The following is a 27,980-nucleotide window of genomic DNA, read 5'->3' on the forward strand; positions in this document are numbered from 1 at the left end:
ACACCCTATTCAAACACAGACATACCCTTAAGACAGGATTTGTGAAGGAAAAGACAATGGGGAGGCTTTTCCAGTTTGACCTTTCAGAGAAAACATTTGGTCAGTTTAGGAATCAAAATGGCTTCATGTCGGTCTTCCTGTGCTGATCTATGTACGTGCGGTTATGAACATTACCATATATCTAAGACCTCAAAATTCCTATCGCAATGGTCATTTATGGACCTCATAGGCATCTAAAGCCATTTGCACATAACAAAATACGTATTTTATCAAAGTAATTGTTGAACTGAAATCTATTAAAAAGAAGTACCGTATATTACTAGTGAAATACATTTAAGAAGAAGTATATTACTAGTGAAATAATTATTAATCTCTAACTTAAATTTTTATTCATAACTAACTTAATAATGCAAACACATTGGCATTTAGCAAGAACAAAAGTTCCTTTAGAAACACAATTTACACTCAACCTAGTCTCTTGAAACTTGCTATAACATGAAATAATAATAGGTGTAAATATATGATGCAAACTACTAATAATTATAAATAACAGAATGTAGGCACCCTATATATAGAAAGGAGCAAACCAGGGATATTTTAGGGAGCAGGCTAGCAGGCGGGCCCCAGGACTTACAAAACACTGTTGCTGTATGTAGGATTTATTTTATTTGTTTTTCATCTTATATTTTGGAATTGTACATCCAGGTTTTTTCCCCTTTAAATTTTTTTGGGGCCCCCAAGAGAGTGGGGCCCTAAGCTAGCTTATACATAAATCCAGCACCGATTGAAAGCCCGTGGGAAATTTTCCCCCTCCGTTGCTAAGGAGCAGTTTCCGCTTTCCGCCTGTGGAAGAGCCTCGCGCAGCAGGCAGACACTTAACTAGTAGTTCCCTCTACCATTTTCGTAGCTCTACGCCAGCGTGCCTCGGTTGAGAGTCGGGTACAGTATATGTCTCCGGCAAGCGGTGCATGCTGGGAACTCGCATGCCGGTCCCCCCCCCATTGGCTGGAGCCAATCAAGTTTCTCTTTGATTGGCTGGCGCGCGCCTCGCCGCCCCTCCCCGTTTTCTTTTTTGGCGGTTTGAGCCTCAATGGCGGTGGTGGGCGAGGCGGCGGCTGAGGCTGAAAAAGAAGGGCGCCTCTGAGAGGAGCTGAAGGGCTTGGCGAACGAAGGCGGAACCCTTGAGGAAGAGCAGAGCGCTGACGCGGAGGATATACCTGCACGTGAGGAAAGGAAGACACGGGTCAGCCCCGGTTCGCCTCGCGGCCATGAGCGCGCAGCAGCTCTCGCCTCCTCCCGCCTGGGAGAAAGAGCACCTCTGGCTCTACCTTCTGGCGCTGGGCTTCGACCCGGAAAAAGCCGCCGCCGGGAGGGTCTCCACGCATCTCGGCCTGGGCGTGTGAGTGGGCCTTTTTTTCTTTTTTCTTTTAAACTGACCTTTGTTTAATGCTGCGTTTCCCAAATTTGGGTTTCCGGCTGTTTTTTGGACTACAACTCCCATTGTCCTCAGCCTTCCTTGGAGGTTTCTTAAGCAGAGGTTGGGGCCCCCACTTTCTTGGCCCCCCCAAATTTCACTACAGTATTAATATACTTTTTCTTAATTGCATTTCAGTTCAACAGCGGTATTTCAGTTCCACAGTTACTTTGATAAAATACATATTTTGTGATGTACAAATGGCTTTAGGTCATAAATTACCATATAGCACATATTCTTTTATACACACACACACACACACACACACACACACACATATAAATATTATTGGCTTTTTAACATATCATTTTCAACAATTATTAAACATCCTTTTATATCTTATACAATTTTTTTGACTTCCATTAATCACATCTGAAAATTTTCCAATCTTTTCCACTTAATTTACATTTCTTACTTTCACTATTACATAAATATAACCAATACCTCTCTTCTTTCTCTTCTTTGCAATATTTCATATGTTCCTCCTTACAAAACTTCTTGTAGTCCTACTAGCGTAATTTGTTGATTACAGTTGCTCTTCAAATAATTTGTAAATTTATTTCAATCTTCTGTGAATTTCTGGTCCCACAGGTTTCAAATAATTCTTCCTGTCATTTTATCCAGTTCTGCGTAGTCCACTAATTTTGTCTGCCATTCTTCTTTCGTTGGTATTTCTTCTTGCTTCCATTTCTGGGCCAACAATATTCTTGCCGCTGTTGTTGCATATAAAAACAGTTTAATATTCTGTCTATTAATGTCCTTGACCATATAGCATATATTCAATGCAAGAAACAGCAACAATTTGTTGTTGACAAAGCACAGCTGGACATATAAATGGCCGCATTACCTTCAGGAGCTGAGGGTGTCATTAAACCTAAATCCAGCCCTGTCTGCCAAGACCGCTTTAGCTGAGATTCCTGCATTGCAGGGGGGTTGGGCTGGATGACCTTAGGGGTCCCTTCCCACTCTACAATTCTGTGACTCCGTGATGGGAATTGTACAGTAGTTTGAAAGCAGCTGGAGACCCACTGGTTTAATGGGTGTACATCTCACACAAGTTCCTAGAAGCAACAGCGCTGGTGGGGGTTAAAATGCTATGGGGGTTTATTCGAGTATATTGTTTATGGTAGTGGTTTTTTGAAAAAGATACGGTACCGTCTTAAAAATCAAGTACTCGTGTTCCTTAAGCACACCTCTGGCGGGCAAATGTTGGTAGATGAAGTATTGCCATCACTGCACCTCTCTCCCTTAAAATTAAAAAAGAATGTCCACGTTCATGCAAATTGTATTTACCGACACTAAAATGGATCATGGGAAAGAATTAATAGTGCAGGACTGTGGCCTTGTAGCACTCCTGTAAGTTTCAAATGTGCTATTATAAGAGGGGAAATGAAGCATGGTTGGATGTTAATCCCATTTCTTGCTCCAAAAAACAACAACCTGCTTCTCTATAAATCTTGTTATTTTGTGAGCTGCTATCAGTGCATTGAAGGGCCCTCTAAGGGAGGAAAGGAGGCAATCCTGGTGGGTGCTGAGGTTTGTGCATGGGGCAATTGTTTCCTTTACTGGTTTTCTGGTTTTCATATTTTTTTTATTTTTTTAGGAACATGTTTGATAAACCGAACAAAGATGCATTTAGTATCGTTGTGCACTTCCTGTTTTCCAACGTAGACCAGTCTCGTTGTAATGAGATTTTCAGGTGAGTGTCATTTCTCTTTAACTTCATTTAAAGGATGCTTTATTACTCAATGGCTTTTTCTTATAGACAAAATTATGAACGGGTCCACAACTTCTGGATGGCCTTACAAGCCAAACTAAAAATTGTGGCCACCAGAATGTAGTTGGTCTCTGCCAGGCAGCGCCTTTGCACCCTTTCCTGCAGAAAAGGGTAACAGGGTGTTTGCCAGTTTGATAGCTGTGTGGCCAAGGGCCCAGCAACTATGCAGCCCACAATTGCTAGTAGCAGCCTTCCTCTGGGGAGAAATTGTACATTGCTATCCCTTTGTGGGACTGGCGTATTGCTCCCCATTAAAAGAAAATAGTGTAATATCCAGCCCACAAGTAGTAGAGGTCTAGTCTTGCTGCAGAGGAGATAACCATAATGTTTGTTTCTACTCCTCCTCTGCCCACCAAAAGGATGCATATTGTGCACAAGGCAGGGGGAAGAATTCTTGTGGATGTGATTAATAGAATTAGAGGAATGTGTAGGTAGTACTTGTTAATTTAACATCCTTTCCTCCATTTCTTCACATCATTTTTTGAGATTTTAAGCTTACTGCTGCTGCTCTCTCTGTGTGTAGCCTTTGTTTGAGAGGAAAAACTAGCTAACAAGGGACTTGCTGCACATTTTCTGGAGATTAGTTGCAACTCCTGCAAGATCTTCTTTGTGGTGTTGAGGTCACAGGGTGCTGGAAACTGATAGCAATGAGCAATAGAACTCTTTTCCAACTGATGTCATGAATAATATCTTTGTAACAATATAGTATTCAGTGTTTGGAATACAGTGGTGCCCCGCAAGACAAATGCCTCGCAAGACGAAAAACCCGCTAGACGAAAGGGTTTTCCGTTTTTCGATGCGCTTCGCAAGACGAATTTCCCTATGGGCTTGCTTCGCAAGACGTTTTCGTCTTGCGAGTCTTGCGATTTTTTCCCCGCTTCCCCCCCTTTTTCTAAGCCGCTAAGCCGCTAATAGCCTTTTAGCCGCTAAGCCTTTAATAGCCGCTAAACCGCTAATAGGGTTGCTTCGCAAGACAAAAAAACCGCTAGACGAAGAGACTCTCGGAACGGATTATTTTCGTCTTGCGAGGCACCACTGTATACGATTACACAATTTATTACTTATAAAACATAGCAGTGCATTTAACAGTGCAATCTTTCAAATGTCTATTCAGAAGTAAGGGCTTCTATGTTAAATAATACTTGCACTCAGGAAAGTATATAAAAGCAAGAGATCAGTTCACTAAAATAAATTATTCTGAAAGGTCAGATACCTGCTGGGATAAGACTAAGTCATGTGCCAGAATTTTCTGTTCTGACAAGTGAATTAGGTGATAAAAAGCTTTCAAGCTTTACTAATTGTCATGGTTAGCTCAGTTTCAAAAGATGCAGATGGAGGAAGCCAGTTGCTTGGTAAGATGATAAGTGTTCAGTTATTTATGCAAATGCCAATCTATTGTAGCAAGCAGGAATTCTAGCTTAAACAAGGCTGTGGGCATTCAGAATGGAACTTGATCTCTTTTTATCTGCTTTTTTTGCAGTCATTAAGTTCTAACTATCCACAAAAGCAATGGATAGTGATTTATTTCCAAACGAAACATGTAGATAGGATTTTGGAGACAAAATGACTGGCTGGGTGGGAAAACAAAAAACCTGAGAAAGTGAGGGAGGAAAGGCTGTGGAATAAATCTCTAGTTAAAAACAGAATTTAAAAAACTCAAGCTATATCAATTTAAGATATATGTTTTTTCCAGATAATATATTTATTGATAAATTCAGGTAATATTATTGTGCTATCATAGTGGGACTAGACTGCACAGCTAGCTAGTAGAAACTAATGCTTGGCCGTTAAGCCAGCTATATTTTGTCAACCCCCGCTTAACTATGTGACAAAAGCTGAAGAGAAAGCAGGCCAAATAGACTTCCTAAGGCAGGGAATTTATCAGTCTAGGTGCTGCCACAGCACCCTAGGAGAGGTGCTTGTCTCCTAGCTATTTGTCATTCATCACTGATGGGACTTGGAGATCTTAAGATTAGGCAGATTTATATTGGAGACGATGCTCCTTTTGGTATTTTGGGCCCAAGTCATGTAGTGAGAGACTTGTATGTCAGCTTGTGTTTGGAAGTGAACTGGAAGCCTGTGCAGCAGTTGGAAAGTAGTCAGCGCATGTTCTCTTGGGTGAACACACACCAAAACCCTTTGTTTACATATTCCACATCAGCTGAAGCTTCCAAAAATTCTTCAGAGGTTGCCCATTTGGAACACATTGCTGTAATTGTAACATGCCTCTTCTTGTCTCCATAACTTGCCTATTACTTAGCACAGGGGTAGTCAACAAGGTGCATTCCAGAAGTTTTTGGACTCCACCTCCCATCAGCTTGGCCAGGGGTTGGGGATGATTTAGTACTATCAATGCCAGCCTGAAAATTGACTACAACTGTTGTCTATGCAAACTCTATCCTAGGTGGGATACTTAGGTCTTTGTTAATGCAAATGTGTTTAGAGAACACTGAGCCTTTTGTATTGCTATCTTTTGTGAGAAATATATCTGATTCATTGAACGTTTGTTGAAATTGACTTCTTTCCCTTCCCTGGAAAGATTTTGTTTTCCTCCAACAGATAAAAAGACAGACTCTGAATTCAGGAAACATAGTTACGAATGGCTAAGAAGAATTTCAGTAAGTATCGGTAAGAATGAAAAAGGGGTTCACATATTTGCCCCATAAATATTGGTGGTCTATGAGAATTCCTTTCAGACTTTGTGTTCTGACTCTAGGTGTTGAGAGGGAGAGTTCTCTCATGCCCTATTCTCTGCCTCCACCATTTCACCTTTTTCACGCTTTCATAATCTTGCAACAACTCAAGTAGTTCAAGTTGTCAGCAAATGATAGAAACTGTTTGAAAGGAGAGCCAGAAAGGAGTGTGGACGAAGATTCCTCCCTCCAGTACTTGCTCCTTTGGGGAGGTTTCCTTGCCAGCCCCAAAAGTAGCTGGTCAGTTTAAATTGTTGCTGTCCAGGATCAGAACATTGGTACCTCTCTTTAGTTTTTAAACAGGGCATTTAAATATGGCTTTGCAATCCTATGGTTGCAGCACGTGGGATTGAATTTGAAACACCCAGTGCCGACATAAAAGTACATTTGATGAAGTCATGCTGGGTGGGATTCAGCACAGCAGAAGCTATTCCTTCATTTGTTTGGAATATGAATAAACAGGCAGCCCTGTTCAGGGAAGTTTTTAACGTTTGATGCTTTATTGTGTTTTTGGGAGCCCCCAGATGGGCTGAATAATAATAATAGTAGCAAAATACCATAATGATATCCAACCATAATAAAAAACAAAAAGATAACAAATAAAAACAGATAAAACTATTATCAGAGAAAAAAATTGATGTTTTCCATGGGAAAACATTTGGGAAAGCGTGTAAAAATAAAAGTTGTTAGCCTGTGACAAAATGTGTCCAATTTCAGAGCCTGTCTTAACTTCTACAAAAATCCAGTTGTGATGCTACATGGGTCGCTGTAACTAAGCTGTTCCTGTCCAGGAATGGCCATTGTTAGCACAGCAATGATGTCTGGGAATCCCTTCTCGTCCCAGAACAGCTGCTGATGGGGGAGGCAGGGATGGCACTCTGGTTGTTACTTTAACTGGTTTACAAACGGCAACAACAACATGCAATCGCCAACATAGATCCTGGGGGGCCTCCACCATTCTTACTTGGCTGATCCCCAAAGTAACCATGGGGGCCGGTCGGAGTGATGGACGGGCTGCTCTCATTCCACAGGTGCTTCCTTTGAACACTGGGCCGCTTTGGGGGTCTGGACTTCACGGCCCTCTTCCTCTCCTGGCTGGGATTTCTGCATTTCAGAGGCTTGGACTAGATTACCCATTGGGGTCCCTTCCAACTCTACAAAGCACTCCTAATTACTGAGATCACTACTGTCACTTCCAGTGGCAGTGATGAATCAAGGAGTACTTCTAGACTGTATGCCTGTTCCTTCAGAAAGTACAGCCTCGTTCAGACCAGTGATGGGGTGGGCTACCTCTGTTCTGTCCAGTGCCACATTCCCTGGGGTGGGGAAGTAATCTGTGGACCTTGCATGCTGAGTGGTGGTGGAGCACCTCCCTCCCCCTCTTCTTTTCCCCCTCTCTCTCGGCAGAGGGAGGAAGGTGTATTGTGAGCTGTGGCTCAGGCACAATATTATTTATTAATTTATAAACCACTTAAATGTCATAATGGCTTCTAAGCAGCACACAGCTATAAAATCGATACATACTTAGATCTACAACAACAAATCCATTGGGGCACTCAACATCCTTAATTAAAACCTACAGTAAAACAATTAAAAATCATAACAAAGGAATACAACCAGAAGTTCGGTATTGGTACAAGCCTTAGGAAATGGTGAAGCAAAGTATGCTGATTTGTCAAAGCTACTTGGTATTGTTTTATTTGCCGATTGTATTAGTGCTACAAACAGGTAGTAGCTAAAGCTTAAATCTAAGAGAGAGAGAGAGTTGTAGGCTGCAGTTCACTTCCTCCGTTCACTTTTTTATCTTTTTAATTCCCCAGGACGAATGTGGAAACAGCTTTCCTCCAGTTGTTGCATCTTTATTCCTTTCTCCCGGTGGGTCTAAGTTCATTCATCTAATGTACTGCTTCGCAAGATATGTCATAATGCAACATGTTAAAGTAGATTCTGCAGGTAAGCAATCATTTCTTGGGAGGCTTTCTATTCCAAACTAGCTTTTTTTATATGCACACCACGTGGGAAATAAACTGTAGGACATGTAGTTGATACTGGGTTCAAGGGATCAAAAAACAGAATGAAGGGGGGCCCATGAACAAAAGGCTTGAGAAACTTGCTTCTTCCATTGTAGGTGCTGACATATCCTATCCAGAAGCAGTGAACTCAAGACCTCCCGACTTGAACATTGCAGTTGCAAAATATCATGTAGCACAAAACAGATTTTTACACAGTCTGCAAAAGGAAGACACTTTGATTCAAGAATTGCAGAAAAAAGCATTGTAAGTAGAGTTTCTATAACATGTAAGTTGTGGCAGTTTGAGTGATCCAAACAACCGTATAGCTGAGATTGTTGAGTTTTCGTTTCTGTGCTGCCTTCCAGCCAAAAGACGCCCTCACAAAGGTTAGCACACAAATACACAATTCAAATAAAAAAATAAGTATGAAACTTACAAAAATGTAAGACAAAATCTTAGCACTTCAAAAAAGACTAGAAGCCAAATAAATGCATGATCCTGCCAAGAGACAGGGCAGTCTCTACAAAGATGTCAGGGAGAATAGGAGTAAATCCCTAGGGAGCAGGCCTGTGTAGCTAAAAAAGGCTTCTTGATTCAAACAAACAAACAAACAAACAAACCAACTAAAACTTTTAGGGAGCTGCCATCTTAGAATTGCATATTACTAAAAAAGTAAACACGTGAACTATGTGAAGCACATATTGGGGGTTTGGGGCTTAAGGAAAAAATGCTGTTTGCTCTTCATCAGCTGCTTTTGGGAGAATTGTACATTTAAGAATCTTTACCTGTAGCTATTGGCTTTTACTTCTTTGTTTGCAGGCATTTTAGTAAGCGAATTAGAGATTTAAAATTTGAAAATGCAGATCTGGACAAGCAACTCCAAAAGTAAGTGTACCCTCTTAGCTTGCTTTCATTTGAAAGTTTCAGTTTAGAGTTTTTTTGCCCTGGTTGTGGTGTTAACACATATTCATTACAACATAATACCTGGCAGATATGAGAAGTGGGAGAAGGAAGCATTTTGTGTTGACTTGTATGTGATACGCTCTTGTCATGCCTAATGCTCTCAATGGCTACAGATTAGCTGTTAGCAAAAGACACCAGAATATGTGAGTCAGCTTTTCTGTAGCTCAAATTATACCATTGGCTCACACTTTTTGTGTTTTTCACTTTCTGGCTAGAATGGAGAAAGGCCTTAATCCAAGTCAGAACAACACTGCAGAGAGAGTTGAGAAGGTGAGGATATTTGATCATGTAATTCCAACTATCACCATCTGGTGCCCTGCCTCCCAGGACTGTCATTTTACGCGCATGCATATTTCTGCTTTCTCAAAGTATTTCATTTTCGCTCTCGTTTCCACCCCCGCTTTCTTTTACTTCCAAAGGTTCGCTGTTTATGGGCACAGATAACGGAAACACTTGCACGTCTACAAAAAGAAATAGAAGTTGTAGATTCAGTTGTCAAAGGTCATATTGACCAGTACGTATTAGATGGCACAAGTGTCGCTATTAATGTTCCGAGGCCTCTACTTGAAAAAGTTGAAAAGGATATGCACCAAGTAAGTTTCTTTGCATCTTTGTTTTTACGCCACTGTTTCTGTAGAATTGTTTTTTTTCTTCTTGTCTGGTGTTGTTTCGTTTAGTTGTCTGAAATTCATTGTCCCCTAGCTGTTGTGATTAGCAACTTTGTTAAGACAAAATGCAGGGAAAGATCTGCAGTATAGTGAAGATGTAATCAAACTTAAATCAAAGAGCTCTGTTCTAAGAGTTGTACTTCTTGCAAGATCATTCGACCCCTACACTGAGTTGGGCTTACGTGAGCCAGGCTCTCCTTGCAGCTGACCGATCATTGGGTTGGACGAAGTTCCATGCATATATCGGCACCCTTCATCTGTAATAAGCAGGGGTGACTAACCCACGGGTCGCATACTACCCCCAAGAGATCCCCCCCCCAATTTAAATTGTTTGCCATGCAAATTTTTAATTTAAGAGAAGTTTACTGATTGCTCCCAAGCATACACTAGCATGATGCCAAAAGTCTTTTGGTGCCCCTTTCTCGGTAGTCCCTTGAAAAATCACAATGTAAAATTGGTGATGTCTTTTTCTTTTACCCTTCAGCCACTCCCCCTTTGACTTCCAGGCCCATGGCATAAAGAAGCAATCTACAGCCCTGAATCTCAAGCCACAGGCACTCAGTTATCTCTTAAATCATGGTCTTCACTCCATTTGTCTTGCATGGCTCACTATCCCATTATATTTTGCTCAGTTTTTGAAAGAGGAATGGGGTGTTACGACGATGTATTTCTGTATTAATCAGTTCCTGCCCTTGTTTGCAACGTTTTGCAGTTTCATGTAGGGAATGTCTATGAAGAAGGAAAACTAAACGTTTTAACGGTTGTCCACTTACTCAACAAAGCTTTGGAAATACTGATGCATGAGCGCTGGCGCATTGACAAGAATGCACTAAAATTGGATCTTCAGTACATGGAAGGAAAGACCAAATACCAGAATGTTAATTTACAGGGTCTTAAGTCACTGAGGTGAGTTCAGAAGTCTGTGGCTTGCATATCCTTACATGCACAGCCGCTTTTCACATACTTGTGGCATGAATAAACTGACTTACTGGCCTGGCTTAGATGTAAGGGTCTGGTAAACCATGATTTCCTGGATCTGGAGCAAACTATGCCCCATCTTCTGTTATCGACCTTAAGTCAATACTTCTATGGTTTATTAAGTCAATTTTCTCATGATATCTGAACCAGGAAACTGCTTTAAGTAATCCCTAAAACCAGGAACATTCCTGTTTTTTTTTACGATTTGCTTAAATCAGAGTTTTCTGGTTTGGATGCCATGAGGAAAGTGTGGTTTAACAAGCGCTGGAGGTATTCAGAAACGGAATAGAAAAGAGTGGGAAGCATACAAGCACATTTGTTTCTGGACTAGTTGATGGATCTGAACTTGGAGTACAAAATTCCTTTCTCCCTGTATGTCTTGGTGTCCAGATTCTATTTTAAACAGAGGACCTGTACTCTTTACCTTCTGATTTTATTAACTTGCAGTTAGCTCATTTCAATTGCCTTTTGGTGAGTATTCTTGCTTTTCAGGTCTATACTAGTAGTCTAGTAACTGTTAACTTTTTAAGACACAAACTTACCGTATTTTTCGCTCTATAACACGCACCTGACCATAACACGCACGTAGTTTTTAGAGGAGGAAAATCCGTAGGCATGCTACCCGTAGGCATTTCCTCCATAACACGCACAGACATTTCCCCTTACTTTCTAGGAGGAAAAAAGTGAGTGTTATGGTGCAAAAAATACGGTACTTTTGTGAGTATCAAATAGCTTCAGATTTTTGTAAATGAAACTTATATATTGTGGTCTTGCAGTTTCTTTCTGCTTACTCTAATTATGGTTCACAACTAGACTTTAGCTAAGGCACAGCTGCTGTGTAATTTATAGCAGATACATTCACTTGATATAACTCATTTGTTCATGAAATCTCAGTTTGCTTGAATAAAACACTTTGTAGTAACTATGTTGGTTATTCTTCAATTCTTACAGGCAAAAATTAAAACGTGAAGATTGTGTATCAATAAAGCAGTCTATTTCTAAAAAACAGCAGGAATGGGATTTGAAGTGGGAAAATTGCCTTGGCCAGTCACCTTTTCATTTAATTAAAAATCCAGATCCTGTAAGTATCCTTTCAGGGAGAGTAAAAGGCTTGTGTTGATTTTTAAAAATGTATGTTTTCTGTAGAAAATTAATTGAAACAATTTGCCTTTAAAAATCCCGAAGGCAGTCCCCTTATTGTTATACTAATTGTTTAACTTGACCAACACACTTTTTGGTAGTGACGCTGGTAAAATCCTCAAGTATTTTGCAATGGTTAATTCTCTTGATTTGAACCTTCTTAAAGAGCCAAACTTATGACCCCTTACTATTGTAAGGTTGTAAGTATAATGTTTTTAGAATGTTGCACTATTTTAGTGTTGTTAGCCGCCCTGAGCCCAGCTTCAGCTGGGGAGGGTGGGATATAAATAAAATTTATTATTATTATTATTATTATTATTATTATTATTATTATTATTATTATTATATTTCAAATGTTTATTGAAATGGTAAAACTTAAGGGCAGCCTTTTAGATTTTGAAAAGAGCCTGTGTGGTTTTAAAATTTTGTAGGAATTTTAAGTTTTCTGGAATATTGACGATATATTACTCAGAGCTAAAAATATTGTTTAACATAACTTTTTGAATGTCTTTCTTTTTAAGGCACTTGACTTATTACCAGCCATGTCTCCCCTTTCTTTTTCTCCTGCTACCGAGGAAGCTTATAAAAGCAGTGTCTTCTGCCAGTACCCTGCATCAATTCCAGGTAAATCTGAAGAGCAGCTTTATCAATCCTGCCCTGAGATCCATAGCCTCAGAGCATGGATAAGGGCTTTCGATGGCAACAGTCGCAGACATGTCTGTCTTCCTCTTTGCATATTTATACATTTAAAATTATCATCATTAGCCATAATTTTTTAATCATCTTGCTAACATGGGCACAATATTTGAGGCATGTAGTATTAGTCATTAGGGCAGGAATCCCAAACTTGGCCCTCCAGATGTTTTGGGACTACAACTCCCATCATCCCTAGCTAACAGGACCAGCGGTCAGGGGTGATGGGAACTGTAGTCCCAAAACATCCGGAGGGCCGAGTTTGGGGATGCCTGCATTAGGGTATTCTAATCTAGTAGATATAACAAATTTGCACTTCTCGAAAAGCCATGATTCTCTTTGTAAAAATGTATTTTTAGATTCTACCAAGAAGAAGAGTTTTCAGAAAACAGAACTTGAGCTTCCTGGCAAAGCATCAAGATGTCAAGGTAGTTCAGATGGGGGAATTGCAGAGAGGTATGGCTTTAATATGTCCTTATGCATCAAAGGTGTGTGTGTGTGTGTGTGTGTGTGTGTGTGTGTGTTGAATGTGACACAAGTCTGAAAATTGGAGGAGCAGGTATTATACAGGGATGAAGTACTGCTAGACATCTCACCTCTTGTTTATAGTTCTGTGACCATCTCATGGAAATGCAATGCGAATCAGTCTTTTCCTTCTGATGCAAATCTAGATTTGAGCTCTAAGGCTATATAGCTTCACTTACCTGCTGTCTCTTACGTATCCTTAGTCCCAGGAGGCGCCCAGGTCCAATATGGGGGCAGAGGAGGAACAGCAGAGCTGAATTAATTTATGCTTGGTTTCTCTTGTAATGGGAAGCTACCCTCAAGTGAGGAGGACCCCACTTGCGCTGCTGCTTCTCCTGTCAGGTTTGGGAAGCATCTCTGAAGAATGTTGTCCGCCCCCCCCCCCTGTAAGACATGCATGCTGCTCCCTGAAGTTCTTAGGCTTGAAATATCATTTGAGCTACGCGTGCAACTGATTCTGCACAGGTCAATATTGACCCAGCTATATATGAGGCATACCTTCCAGCTCCTGTAGCCCTTCCTATAAAGGACTATAAATGGTTTATCCAAATAGGGGGAAATACCGTATTTTCCCGTGTATAAGACTTAAGTTATTTTCTTAAAATAATTGTGCTAAAAACTTGGGGTCGTCTCATACATGGATAGTGGAGAGGTGGGACGGGCGATTGGTGGCTGCTGCAAACAGGATATTGCCTGCGGCATTTTTGTGGGTGATTGGTGGGTGCTGCAAGGTCCGCTGGCTACTGGCTTCTGCGGCAATTGGTGCTTGCTTTCGGCGAGTGTGCAGACAGTTGGCTGTTGAGTTCCTGCGGGTGAGCGATTTTTGGCAAAACCGCCACCCCAAATGCTCAACACGTCTGGGCAATCCCCCCCAAAAGATCAACAACTCTGGCCAATCTCCCCCCAAAAAAGCTCAGCAACTCTGGACAATCTCCCCCCATTTTCTCTATTTATATATACTTATACATGGGAAAATACAGTACTTACCATATGTAAAACACTGATTTTGCTTGAAGTTCTCTGTGTGGATTGCTACCAGTTCGTAAACTGGTCTTCATCAATTTGTGATTGTGTGGCATGGTGTGCAGTTGCGATTTGTGTGCAAGCTATCTTTAAAAGCATTCTATGAAGCATATATTTCCAGGCACTGAATTCTTTGCGTGTGCATATATTGTTGTTCATGAGATTCACCTTTATACTTCTGGGAGGCTGATACTCAAATAGAGATAAAGCTTTGCTCTAGTTGGCACTAGCTCTCCCTATAATAAAACTGCCTTTTGATGACCGGGACGAATTGAGGGAAATCGTAACGGACAGATACGGGGCATACAGCTTTTGACTGAATGAAGTGCAGAGCATCAACAGTATGCATTTAGTAATATTTTCACCTCTCCTCACCCCCCCCAGGATGGTCGTGCCCTCTTTCAGTCTCACCACAGCGTCTGAAAATGAAACATGGGTATCTTCGGAAAAGGTAACCTAACTGTTCTTGAAAAGCTGAAGTGTCTACAAGGAGTTACAGAGCTTGGAGTAAAGTCATAATTTGGCCTGGTTCTGTCTTTCCCAGCTTGTGGATGGGAGTGATTTCTGCTTTTGGTTGGAGGAGAAGGGAGACAATATAGGCACCAAGAAGTAGTGCTACTCTGGGTGTGAGGCAGCACATAGACTATTTTGTGAGTGTTCCCTGCCTTCCACATGATATTGATCGGCTTCAAAAAACGTTATTACTTCATAGAGAGGCCATTGCCTTGAAGAAGCTAAACCTTATCCTAAGATTATTTTACTGGTTTTGACCTTTTAATGGCCTTGAGACCATATATGCCTGCCAGTAGACATGCATGAGAGAGAGGGCCTTTTCAGTGGTGCTGCTATGCCTAAGGAATTATTTATTCTATAGCCTAATAGATTTATAAATATTTCTAAGCCATTCATTGGATTTTTAAATAGTTGTCTTGATTTTCATTATTTATTTTATTTTATGTTGTGTACTGTTTTTAGTTCTTTATTAGATTTCTTACCACCCGTCCCAGGGCAGGTTACAACAATAAAATACGTGAAATTTATTAAACAAATGAAACAATTATAATGGGGAAACACAAAAGTGTCAAAACAATTAAAAACATTTCCATATATAAAATAATTCCATATAATAACAATAATTGCTAACTTGGGAGCTATCTTGTGAGGTTATCTACCCTGAAAGAGGGCCTAAAATCTTTAAAATTAAATGTTTAAAATGTGTATATGGTGCAAATGTGGCTTAGTTGCTGCGACATCATAAAATCTTTTACCTTAAAGAAGACCAGCTACACCAAGCTTTTCTGTAGTGACAGCCCAAAACCTGCTTCTCCCTTCTGAATAGGGGAATCCATATAATTTGGGAAACTGCAGCATTGTCTGTTGCAGTTAAATCTGCCATGGTGGTTATGTTGTCAAGAACGACAGTTTGCATCTAAAACCGGTCCTTGAGCATTTGTGCAAATAATTGCATCATTTCAGGGATTGGTTACTGAAACACCCAAGGCAGCAGATCACTCTAGTTATCAACTCTTAAGATATAAAGGAAGAAGTTCAAGACCTGCAAAAACAGCAAAGAAAAAACAAGCTGATACATTCAAAACGCCATCTTCCGTTAAACGAGAAGATCCTCTGAAGAAGGCACAAGAGCAACTGGCGGAACAGGTGAGAGACGTCCTTGAATGTGATTCAGCCAGAAAATTGCCACAAGGCAAGCAGCTCTGCTTAGCTCCGGCATAGCCAAACTCTGGCCCTCCAGATGTTTGGGACTACCATTCCCATCATCCCTAGCTAACAGGACCAGTGGTCAGGGATGATGGGAATTGTAGTCCCAAACACCTGGAGGGCCAGAGTTTGCCTATGCCTGGCTTAGCTGGATTCAGTATTGGAAGGTCTGAGGTGGGGGAGGGACTTCCTTCTTCCCTTTGGCCATGGATAAGCAGAACAAAGCCAAAGCAGTCTCTTAACCATTTAAAGAGATTTTAATGATCACAGCTCAAGAACATCTCGGAGGAAAGGTGTTCCCAATTAAGGTTTCCACCCACTTCCCTGCCCCCCCAGTCCCATCACTTCCATCTTGCAACCACCGTGCTTTTTGTGTAGCCACCTTATCTGCTCTACGTGACCTTGGACTGATAGGCTGGACACTTTCCAGTGAGAGAGAGAGTCTGTTAGCGCGCTCTCTCTCTCTCTCTCCCCCCCCCCCCTAGTTCTTCTTCACTTTGCTGTTCACCCTCCCAGTTCTTGCCAACTATGCCCCTCTGCAAACCACTGTTTCAAATCTATACTGCTCTACTGCTCCTGGGCAGCTTCAGGATCCTGGTCAGAGGAGGGGGAGGCTCCCACTATTCCTCATCAGAGGTGCAGACCTCAGCCTGGTCTCTTGACACCTAGGAAAGAGTTGGGAAATCTGCTTGCATCTTGAGCAGCTGCTTTAAAAACTGTTTCATTGGCAGGTGTCTAAAGAACTAGTTTTTCTGTCGAAGTTTTACTAATGCTGCTCTAAAGCTCAATGTTAATAGTCCCATAGTTTGTCAAAGCTGGATTCAGAATCCCATGAGTAGAACCCGGTCCTGTGGAAACCTGTGTTACTTTTATGTTTTTTTTGTGTGTATTTTTTTGCAGATGGCAGATGTAGTAGTATCTAATTCTCCCCAGAGCACTCGAGGAGGAGGACAGGATTTGGAGGACCCGTTTGGCACCTTAATCTCAGATCCCTTCTTAACAAAGAAACAGATTCCACGGACCCCAGAAAATCTGAGTGAGTATCTCTAATATTCCACCCTTTAATTAATTACCTGCAATGCCAGTTGGTACAAAGTTAAGGTTTTGAGGGAATGTAATTCCTTTGTCTGATGCAGGAATTTTACAAGAAGTCGCGTTCTCTCTTGAACAGGTAGAATAGACACCACAATTAAAGGCATCAGAGAAATCGTTCGATATTTTGGGCAGTCAGTGATGCTTCTGTGCTAGATGGCAACGTTTTCCTCTAGGACTCAAGTGTTGAAGGCAATGGCAGCTGATACCTTTTGACACACAGGTTCTTGCAGATACACCCTCATCCTTTCTGCCTCTGTCCATTTTTCTTTAAAGGGTCAGGAAGAAGGAAGCAGAAATTGTCCTGGTTGGCTCCCTGGACTAGGAGGCTCCCTTTTTGGTGCTGACTGACTCATTGAGAGGCCAGTAAATTGTTCCCTCTCATCACTCCAGCTGTTCTTGGGGGAAAGTGTGATGTCCTCTATGTTGGCCTGTATGAATAACCTGCCAAATTGTAATTACATGTGGGAAAGGAGGAGAACAATGGTTGGTCAGAGTTCAGTTACGAGCCAGATTAGCAGAAATGCTAATAGTTCCCAAAGGGGGTGATTCTTTCCAACTTTTAACTTTACTCTTCTGCAGCCTAATTCAGTGTTTCCCAACCTTGAGTTTACAGCTGTTTTTGGACTACAATTCCCATCACCTCTAGCTAGGAAGACCAGTTGTCAGGGATGATGGGAATTGTGGTCCAAAAGCTGCCCGAGACCAAAGGTTGGGAAACACTGGCCTAATTCATTTGTTGTACAACACACACACAGACTATGGTATTACCTTCACTCCCTGAGAATCCATTTTTTGTTTATGAAGAGTAAGTTTCTTTTCCTTATGGCAACAAAACGGGCATTTCCATTCTGTGGGCGATGCCTGGTGAAATATGCCTGGAGGAGGGAAGCCTTTTCACTGATCAGAGGTTGATGCTTCAGCCTATTGTCTTGCTGTTCACATGACTAGCAGAGCAGTTCAAGCTAAGAAAATCTGTTTGGCTCATACAGAACTTGATTTTTAAACGCAGAGCAGTCACAGTCTGGCAGTACAAATAGTTTTGCTTCCCTGAACTTTGACATTATATCCACCATTCTTCTAAGGACCTTATACTTAAGTAACTGATGACATTGCATGTGGAAGGAAGCGAGGGAATCCAAACGGTCTGGGCCCAGTATCCCGGAAGGAGCGTCTCCACCCCCATCGTTCAGCTTGGCCACTGAGGTCCAGCGCCAAGGGCCTTCTAGCGGTTCTCTCCCTGTGAAAAGTGAGGTTACAGGGAACCAGGCAGAGGGCCTTCTCGGTAGTGGCGCCCGCCCTGTGGAACGCCCTCCCATCAAATGTCAAGGAAATACAGTGGTACCTCGGGTTACAGACGCTTCAGGTTACATACGCTTCAGGTTACAGACTCCGCTAACCCAGAAGTAGTACCTCGGGGTAAGAACTTTGCTTCAGGATGAGAACAGAAATCGTGCTCCAGCGGCACGGCATCAGCAGGAGGCCCCATTAGCTAAAGTAGTGCTTCAGGTTAAGAACAGTTTCAGGTTAAGAATGGACCTCTGGAACGAATTAAGTACTTAACCCGAGGTACCACTGTAAACAACTATCTGACTTTTAGAAGACATCTGAAGGCTGTCCTGTTTAGGGAAGCTTTTAGTGTTTGATGTTTTATCACGTTTTTAATATCCTGTTGGAAGCCTCCCAGAGTGGCTGGGGAGGCCTGGCCAGATGAGTGGGGTATAAGTAATAATATATTTATATTTATATTTATATTTATATTAGCTGTCCTAGCTAGTTTTGAAGGTAACATGCTAACTGTGCAATAGAAACACATTGGATAGGAGTATGGTCTCCAGTGCAGTGCTACATTTCACTTACTCTTGATTGAATTTTAGTTGCTGAAATTAGAAGCTCCTGGAAAAAAGCTATCCAGGATGAAGAAGCCTCAAGTGTGGAAAGGAATCATACCGAAGCAATAAAAGACATGCCGGAGGAACGAGTCCCTGCGTCTCGAAACCAAGTAGATTCAAGTATGGCATGCTTTATGTCTTCATGCATGTCTGATACAGCAGAATCTCCTTTTCTGGATGCACGGTCTCCATTTTGTTTCCAGCAGGTGGTTACCGGTTGTAGCGAATTGCTGACCTGTCAAGCAGCTGCTGGGCCAATGGGTGAGATGTTTTGGAAGCAAGGGTTAACAGGCGCTGTTTCAGGCAAATGTGAAACAAAAAGTCCAGATCCCGGCCTCAAGACTGAACGTGCAAGTGAGCTGGAGAATGGTCCATGGAATGGCATTGCGGCAGAGACTTTGCCTCCTTACGTGAGCCAGAATTCTTCTATGAGTACAACTGTGTCATGGGATGGTCTTCCGATAGGAAGCTGCTCTGATAGCCAGGAAGTTATCCAACTGGGCATACTTCAAGAAACCCTTCCAGAGGAAGGGGCACTCTTAAGCCTTAATAATAGCTGTAAAGATTTTGAACTGGATGAAGTAAGAGAAGACAGCAACACTTTGCCGGACTGCGTGGCAGGAAGTGCGTGCAAACTGGATTTGCAATCTATTCGAAGGCGCTTGGAAACGTTGAAAAAATCTGCGCTCGAAAACTCGCTGCCTTCTAAAAAACAAATCCCAAGGTGCAGGTCTGAGTTTAGTCTCTCTCCGGCGAGCTTGGAAGCTTGCAATGTTCTTACCCCTTCGGGGAAACCATATGCATCAGATGCGGAACTTGCCGGGAAACCATCGCACACGACTCTACTTGAAAGAGAGATCCTTCTCTCCCCCCTGGGTTCGCTTCCTTCAACCCCACAGAGAGAGCAGTCAGGCTCACAGGATAGGGGAGACCTGTTAAATGGTTAGTACCTGTTGGATCTTGCAGATGAAAATGTGTTTTATTGCCTTGTTGGGGTGGGTTGGCATTCCTCTGTTTTCAGTGTGTGATTTTGGCCACAGTCCTCTTGTTTGCCTACAGGGGAAGCAGAGTTGATCAGTGGTTAGAGCATCTGCTTTGTACGTAGAAGGGGCAGGTTTTCTCCCTAATCATCCACAGTTAGGGGTCTCCACACCCGCTCTCTGAAACTCTGAAGAGCTGATGTCAGTCAATGTAGACTCGATAAAAAGCAGCTTCCTATGTTCCCAAGCCCCAGTGAACATGATGGGACTTCTGAAGCAGGCATAGGATTGCTGTGATGGAACACTTTCTAATACTGAGTGGGGCAGAAGCTAAGGAATGCCAGCAAACTGCTAGCACAGTTCTGTAAGGGATAAAATAGCTTGCATTTCTGCTGTGCTCAGATTTGCATTTTCTAGCGCAAGCATTCATGCCATAGTAGGTACACAAGGGAGCAAGTAGCTGTGTGAAATGGCTTATGTACATGAGACGGGAGCCAAAGAAGCATGCCACTAATTCTGCACATCCAAGGTAGTGTCTAGTTTTGGGGTTTTTTGCCCCACCATTTCCTATGTAGCAAACAGCTTTTTAAACTTTGGGGACTTCCCAGACCAGTTTGTGTTAGAGCAAGAAAGTCTGCTGTCTGTTTTTTATTTCTTTGTTTAATTCTCATTTGTTCCCACTTGCACAACAAGTTCTCTGGATATAGTTTTATTTAACAAAATCCACGTGCTGATTTTTTAAAACAATCTTGTATTCAGAGATCTTGCATGCGTCGTTTGTGCAAGGAAAATGATTTCTCATTTTCTGCTCTTACATGTGAAACATATTCTCTCAATTTTGACCATCTTATTCTTAATATTATCTAAATTCTACTAGCCAAAATGACCATAAAAATATCCTTTTACTACTTGAAGTTTTAAAGGTTTTAACCGAGGTTGCTTTGTAATAGATTTCTACCCCATACATAACAGGGTACATCCTTGGAAGACTTTATGCCTAAAGGACTATTATTTCTAGGCAAGTTTTTTAAAAAAATTGAAAAGTTTTTGAATGGCATATGTGTTTCTTTTTCAGAAAAGTAGCATGGAACTGGATGTAAAAGAATCTTCATCTGCAAAGATCTGTAAAGATGAAAACATTCCTTGGTTATATAACAAAGCACTAAATTCAGAAACTTAAACATTTCACTTTTACCTAAAGTATTATTATTTTTTTGGTAAACCTCATGCTTACATTGAGATTTTGGTGTTAAGCAGTGCAAACTCTGACTTAGTTTGTTGCATAGTCCCAATTATAGTGCTCTTCTGTTTTTACTGATTAAGAGATCCTGAAAAATTGAGGCCATTTGAGACTTTCACAAGCATGGAGTGTTAAGAAACTGAACCAACAAATATTATCTGTGTACACCTTTACATATCATATCTGCATTCTAATTAGATTTTGACAGTTCATTTTGCTCTAACCCTTTTCAGCACATATTCTTAATGAAATGCTCTTGTAAATAATTGGCTAAACCAATTGCCCATTCTTATGTCAACTTTTCCTCCTGTGTTTGAATCTACGCAGATTTAAGAATAGTCTTCATTACGCAGATGTTTTCATCTTTCTCTTCTGTGTTTTCTCTTAATATTTGCTGTTGCAAGATGCTCCCTCTAAAATAGGTTATGTGCTGTGTATTTAAGAACTAATCTAAAAAACGGAGAGCTTGCTTTGTTAGAACACATTTGCCCAGACATAGCTTGGTCATGTAGACAATGAACTGAATTCTAGTAACTAATGTATTGTCTTAAAACTTTCACTTGTCTTAAAATATTTATTAAAAATAAATCTTAAAAAGCATAATAAACCTCTCTCAATAAAATCTTCTGATTTAAGGGTTTCCCTCCTTCGGCTCTTTGGAAGAATGAAGTAAATTTATTTAAGGCTATGAAAGAGGCCCAACTTGTGTTTTATGCCTGTTCACTTATTTTAGGCTGGATTCAACTAATGGGTCCTGCCAGCGAAAGCCCAGGTAAGGCCTTCTGCTAGCCAGTGTGGTGTAGTGGTTAAGAGCGGTAGTCACGTAATCTGGGAAACGGGGTTCGTGTCTCCGCTCCTCCACATGCAGCTGCTGGGTGACCTTGGGCCAGTCACACTTCTGTGAAGTCTCTCAGCCCCACTCACCTCACAGAGTGTTTGTTGTGGGGGAGGAAGAGAAAGGAGAATGTTAGCCGCTTTGAGACTCCTGAAGGGGAGTGAAAGGCGGGATATCAAATCCAAACTCTTCTTCTTCTTCACAACAGGTCTTTCCAAACTTCTGCAGGCCCCCCATTGGTTCTGAGTGGTCCAAAATGCTTTTGCTGGTGGAATAGTCATCTTAGCGCCACATTGAATTCCTCCTAAACATCCCTCCAGCTTTATGGTGGATGGTCTGTTCATGTGACTACTGTGGCTTCTGAGCTGGGAAAGTATTTTTCCAGCAGCAATTTTCTATACTTCATGAACCATTATTATTAATTTCATTTCTATACCGCTTTATATTTTTAAGAATCTCAAAGCGGTTAGCAGCACATTAAAACATCAATAAAACAATGAAGAAAGTCAAATAGAAAACTAAAACATTATCTTAAAGATTTCAAAATAAAATATTACAAAGGAGGTCAACTACAGAATACATATTTAACACAAAGTTAACAAAATCTTAAGCATTTAAAAACACATTCCTAAGTGAAATAAAATGCACATTTAAAACAGCATAATTAACAAGAGAATATAACTGCACTTGGGAGCCTCTCTGATCACAGAAGGGGCTTTTGCCCCTAGCATTTAGTAAATTTCCCTGTTGCATGCTGTATTGCAGCATTTGGGTTATGCAGGTCAGGGGAAGTGGACCTGCCAGAATTTTCTCATTTGGAAAAGCCAAATAGTGTCATAGTTAAGTCTTCAAGGTGGAATCTACACACATAGAAAACGCTGTGAAAATGCTTTTTTAAAAAATGACGTTTTGGAAAAATACTTTTAATTTTGCTTAGCTCATTGTCGCCATCTAGTGTCACATTTGTATAGTGCACTTTACAACACATTTAAAATGTTTTATTTGCAGCTGTGTAGCTGAGTCCCAAGTCAGATTTGCTACTTTTTCATATAGCATGTAAATGTAGAAAAGCCCCTATAAAAGAAACTGCCAGCAAGGGAAGATGTCTTCTTTCATACGTTTCAGCTGCACAGCTTGCTCCCTTGCCTCAAAATATTTTGTTGGGACTTGGTACCTGATAGGATGACACCAAGGATGCTGGCCAAGTAATCCTGATTCAATGTGGAGTGCCATTTAATTTCTGTCTCTGTACTAGATTTAAGGATATTTTGTAAGCCACTGTGATACTCTTGGGTCTATAAAGCAGGATATACATATTCTCCCTAATACAAAAAGTCTTGTGGCCTGTCTCAGTAACATTTTTATTACAGGAAGTGTTCTAATATCAAACATGTGTACGGATCTGTTTTCAATATTAGTGGGCAGCGTGTGGGTTTTGCTCCACTCCATGTTCACAGGTAGTTTTGACAATGTTGCAGGAAATATGCCCCAAATGCCCACAGGAACAGAAACAAGAAAACAATAGCCATTTAATATTCATGTGTTACTGTGCCTTTGGCATTGATTGATACATTAAGGTTTTTAAAGGACTGATTCGAAACGCCACATGGAAGGGTAACAGTTCTCAAATAAAAGTATTGTCAAGTAATGTTTGCAGCTGTATTAACTACATTTGTTTTCCTTTTATAAATATTGAAATGGGGGTCCTTTAGCTTGCATCTCTAAAGCAGCCCTGCTCCAGTTGCTCACAACTGGAGTAGTTTAGTGATTCCCAGATTTAAAATTGAGCTGGCTATAAATTGAGCTATGAATTCCTCCTCTGTTTTGTGGTGGGGGCTGTGCTAAGTCCTGCTTTTGGCAGTTTTGCTGCTGCAAGATCCAGGTCTACCTTGGTGACTTCACAAAGGATCTCCAAGTGACCACCCCAAGAGGATATTATGAGTCCCCTGTCCTTTGCAGAGCAGGCCTGGATTAGTAGAGGCTTGAACAGCAGCAAGTTTAGGGGGAAAGAGAATTTGTGCTGCTCTAGGAAAGCTGACTAGCTGAGATGTGCAGAATACTTTCTTCCTTTGTGACCTGCTGCAGTGAGATGAGGAAGAGCTAGCCTACAGGTTGCACCCCAGAAGAAACAGGACTGCAGCAGCCATGGCTTCTCCAGCGGTTTCACGTCTCTCCCAACCATGCATTTGCGAGATTTGCGACTGTGGGTATGTATATGCTGTGTGCTGGCTTGCCCAATCATAGATAAAGATACACACCTCCATCCCCATTCACGGTTAAGTCGCTTTCGCAGAGCTGTTATGGACAGACAGAATCTCTCCTTGCTGTGTTGTGGTCCATGGTCCCGTTGCCAAGGATGTATATGAGTTGATTTTCAGAGCAGCCACGTGACTTTTCCCCCTCCATTTACAGTCGTACCTTGGAAGTCGGAACAACTCAGTTCCCGGATGTTTTGGCTCCCGTCCGCCGCAAAGCTGGAAGTGAGTGTTCCGGTTTGCAAACTATTTTTGGAAGCAAATGTCCGACGGGGCTTCTGGCTTCTGGTTGGCTGCAGGAGCTTTCTGCAGCCAATCAGAAGCTGCACTTTGATTTCCGAACGTTTTGGAAGTCGGACGGACTTCCAGAACGGATTCCGTTCGACTTCCAAGGTATGACTGTATGTGGTAACTTGCTTACTGTATTTCTGTGTCACTCTTCCGTTGGAAACCTTTTGTGGTTCTCCCAGCAGCTTCTTACCTAAGTGCAGATCAGGTAACTACTTCGCTTCGAAACTGCTGCATTGGGTGAGCCCAGATCACAGTGAGCCCGGCTTTTGCAGCCTGCCAGCTGGAATACACATGAAAGTGGGTTGTCTGAAAGGTGCCTTGCACAATGGATTCCAGGATTCCATAGTATGTTTCAGTATATTTGATAGATTTATCATCTTACAGGCCAAGTCAGCTTTACGTTAACCCAACCGGAAGGGCTGTTTTTTAAAATGGCATGATAGCCATAGGGAAATGATGGCGAGCAAAACTCCAAGGTTCAGATCCACAGCAGGCTCTGAATCCAGGCCTTCAGAATTCCTGATACTTATGATTCCGGAAGGTTATAGGTTGACATTATTGTAAAACAAAATCTCCCTCTCTCATCTAAACAAATTATTCATTGGGAGAAGGAAGTTCAGTTTGTGGCTCCTGGAGAAAAACCACTTTGTTGTAATGCCCCCTCTGTCCAGTTTCTTGCTGCAGCAATTGAACAGTTCCAGTTGACGCAACTTGAGTACTCGCAATCACAATTTAGCACCAATGTCAATTGAGAGATGCTCTCTTCTCCACAAGTCAAAACGGAAGATGCAGAATGGGGGCATAAATCCCAGAAAGAGAGGAGAAAGAGAGGCTGGGGTGCAAGTGATACTCAGCTATATTTTTGCTTTGTTGACAGGGTGCCATTATGGAAGGAGTCTCCACTGGGTGGCAGGGCTGGATGATATATCGATATAGCATCGAAAACTGGGCTGAAGCCCATATCGTGATATTGGTTTCATAATTTTTGACCTGGCAATATATTGTGAATCGTGTATGTGTGTGTGTGTGTTGTGCAAAAATCATAATGTGGGAAAAGAGCCAATGCCTTTACATAGCTCCATCCTTATTTCAGACAGTGTGATATATCAGTATATCATTATCTTTTGCTGGTGATATATTACGATGTTGAAAACCAGCTATTGCCCAGCCCTACTGGGTGGCTGGTAGTAGCTGGCCTGACCTAGAAGTTTTGGGGGAAGTGTTGCTGGTAGGGATCTGGGTGGTCATTCTTTGCAATCGGTAGTTTCTTCTGCTTGGTATGAATTTGCATTGCAAAACACACCAGGTCTTGGTTTTGCCCATTTTGTTCCAATGTGAATTGACTTGGAACATCAAAAACGTGTTTGCATCCGTAAACCGCCTTGCTTAGGACAGCTGTTGGTCGTCTAGTAGGGCTTTTCTGAACCGCATCAGCTATACTTTCCTGCAATGGTAACCGTCTCTATATGTTTTCTGGATATGCATTAGGACAGTATGTGTATAAACCAGTAGTGCAGCTTGATCACCGGGAACCTCAGATTTCGTGATTGCAAAGGAAAACTTTTAACTATGAGGTGCCCATGGCAACTTTCTGATATCACTGGCTCTAAGCCCATGTGTTTTCATGGCTGTCCAGCCATTGGTTTCAACCTTGCAGTACTCCTTTTTTTAATTCTACACCTCTGATGCAGTCCAGACATCGCATAAAGTCAGCATACTGACATTGGGTGACAGTTTTCTTGAGCCTCTGTGGGTCGTGACCTGGATGCTCCTGCCTGTGCGAGAGGTTGCTTCAATCTCTACATCTGGAGCAATGTGTGTGGGCTCACAGCTGGGGAACTCGATGTGTTTGGTGGATTTGGCACAGAGCAGAAACACACACATCGCCCACTGTTAGTACATCTGTGTCTCCTTTATTTTGGGTACATTAACACTTTTCCTAGCCTTCCACATCTGTTGCTGTTTTTCCATGGCACTGACAGTGGTTTCAGATATATTTACAAAAGGAGTCGTGCTGGTGCTGAATTTGGTCCGCGTTTGCCTTAATCTCTCATTTATGGATACACTGGCTGCTCAGCTGTCCCCTTCCAAAGTGTCTACATTTCAGTGGTTAGCGCCACGGACGCCATGCAGAGATGTCTGTGAGAAGCTGGTTTTTCAGCACAGCCAGCAGCAAAATAATGTTATTCCACAATTATTTGTATTTGCGGTGTGAAACTCTGTTTGCTTGACACAATTCAGCACAGTCCATCCTTTCCAGCTTGAAACAGGATTAAGTGTTGACAGTCTCCTCCAACCCATAATAAGAAAAGAATGAAGGGATTGAGTCTATAGATGAGGACAATAACTCACTGGAAGACCCAGAAGTGGGAACTTGTTTAAGAAGTATCTTTAAATGTTAGAATCTAGACTCACAATATTGTGCTGTAGTAGATATATATGGATTTGTGTGGTGGTGAGCTCTCATATTCCTAGCAGATTTATCTGAATTCTTAATATTCCACCGCACTTGTGTTATCAAGGATCTGAACCCAGGGTAGATCAGAGCAGGCTTGATTCTCAATGTCTGGGGTTAGATGAGTCAGTAAACAGATGTACCCCACAGACTTCCCCACCTCTTAGGAATGAAAAGGTAAAGGACCCATGGACGGTTAAGTCCAGTCAGTGGTGACTATGGGATTGCAGTGCTCATCTTGCTTTCAGGCTGAGGGAGCCGCCATTTGTCCACAGACAGCTTCCTGGGACATGTAGCCAGCAGGACTAAACCGCTTCTGGCACAACGGGACACCATGATGGAAACCAGAGCGCATGGAAATGCCGTTTACCTTCCCGCCACAGTGGTGCCTATTTATCTATCTGCACTGGTATGCTTTTGAACTGCTAGGTTGGCAGGAGCTGGGACAGAGCAATGGGAGCTCACTCCGTTGCGGGGATTTGAACCACCGACCTGATCGACAAGCCCAAGAGGCTTAGTGGTTTAGAGCACGGCACCACCCGCTCTCTTAATGAAAAAGCAAAGTATAGCATTTGGGGGACACAGCTACAGTCGAACTGAGCCAGACACCAAGTGACTTAGCCTTCACTGACAGGGATCATGCAGTGTGTCTCTTTGACTGCAGCGTACAGAGGTGTTCTGCCCCCTCAGAAGTCCTTGGAGTATCTATGGAAATTTCCTATGCAAGGAAAAGAGGAAAGGGAGCTGCTAGATGCAGGCTTCTACGTGTTTCAAATTAGTATGTTCAGAGGTACGTTTTAAACAACCAATCTTGCTATTCGGTCTCTGGTGATTCTGCTGTAAAGTAACTTGGACTGTTTGGCAGCAGAGTTGCTGGAGACTAAAGATTAAGGCCGGTTGGTTTTACGATGTTCTTCAGGAGCATGCTTAATTTGAAATGTCTTAGATCCAACGAAGTGCACTTTGCACTGAATGTTTCTGCTTTTTACCAGTATTGGTGCTTTCCCATGTCTACATCCGGCCCGTCGTTTAAAGCCATTTTGTTTGTAATATGTGTTGTAAGGACGTGCTTGGGGAATCTGAAGTGCTGGAAAACCTTGTCTTCTGACGAGTTTATTGCCCTCAATAATTCTCTTAAGATAGTGGTTGGTAGTACTGAAACAGCTTGAAAGGTAAAGCAATCTGTACTTCTGCCCTTGATAAATACGAATATTCAGATGATGCAAATCCACTCAGAATTTGAAAACTAGCAAAGCTGTGTAAGATCTAGCTACA

At 41.8% G+C, this 27,980-nt stretch overlaps 2 protein-coding genes and 1 long non-coding RNA gene across 4 annotated transcripts in view; 2 read left to right on the forward strand and 1 right to left on the reverse strand.

The window, feature by feature from the left end:
* The first annotated feature begins 1,060 nt into the window (after window positions 1–1,060).
* On the forward strand, window positions 1,061–23,352 carry HAUS6 (HAUS augmin like complex subunit 6). Of its 2 annotated transcripts, none has more exons than XM_081176277.1 (18): window positions 1,061–1,399; window positions 3,078–3,173; window positions 5,791–5,869; window positions 7,765–7,897; window positions 8,073–8,220; window positions 8,776–8,841; window positions 9,135–9,189; window positions 9,339–9,512; window positions 10,300–10,493; window positions 11,517–11,646; window positions 12,227–12,329; window positions 12,758–12,854; window positions 14,331–14,397; window positions 15,423–15,605; window positions 16,566–16,701; window positions 18,635–19,591; window positions 20,705–21,666; window positions 21,913–23,352. In XM_081176277.1, the coding sequence occupies exons 1-17, from the start codon at window positions 1,269–1,271 to the stop codon at window positions 20,710–20,712; spliced, it is 2,757 nt and encodes a 918-aa protein (XP_081032403.1). In that variant the 5' UTR covers window positions 1,061–1,268; the 3' UTR covers window positions 20,713–21,666; window positions 21,913–23,352. The 2 variants fall into 2 exon arrangements, with proteins under 2 accessions (XP_081032403.1, XP_081032404.1); XM_081176278.1 differs by having other exon boundaries at window positions 1,260–1,399; window positions 5,811–5,869.
* LOC308577113 lies at window positions 16,697–24,094 on the reverse strand. Its single transcript, XR_014003452.1, has 2 exons — window positions 23,963–24,094; window positions 16,697–17,201 (listed from the first exon to the last, which is right to left on the reverse strand). It is a non-coding gene; the product is annotated as an uncharacterized lncRNA (long non-coding RNA).
* Window positions 23,686–27,980, forward strand: part of SAXO1 (stabilizer of axonemal microtubules 1) — a 36,543-nt gene continuing 32,248 nt past the window's right edge. The window contains exon 1 of the mRNA XM_081176652.1: window positions 23,686–23,911. Within this exon, the coding sequence (XP_081032778.1) occupies window positions 23,850–23,911 (62 nt within the window). The 5' untranslated portion in view covers window positions 23,686–23,849. The remainder of the gene's footprint in view (window positions 23,912–27,980) is intronic.

The sequence above is a fragment of the Podarcis bocagei genome (genome assembly GCF_964188305.1).
Source record: "Podarcis bocagei genome assembly, chromosome: 17".
Lineage (NCBI taxonomy): Eukaryota > Metazoa > Chordata > Lepidosauria > Squamata > Lacertidae > Podarcis > Podarcis bocagei.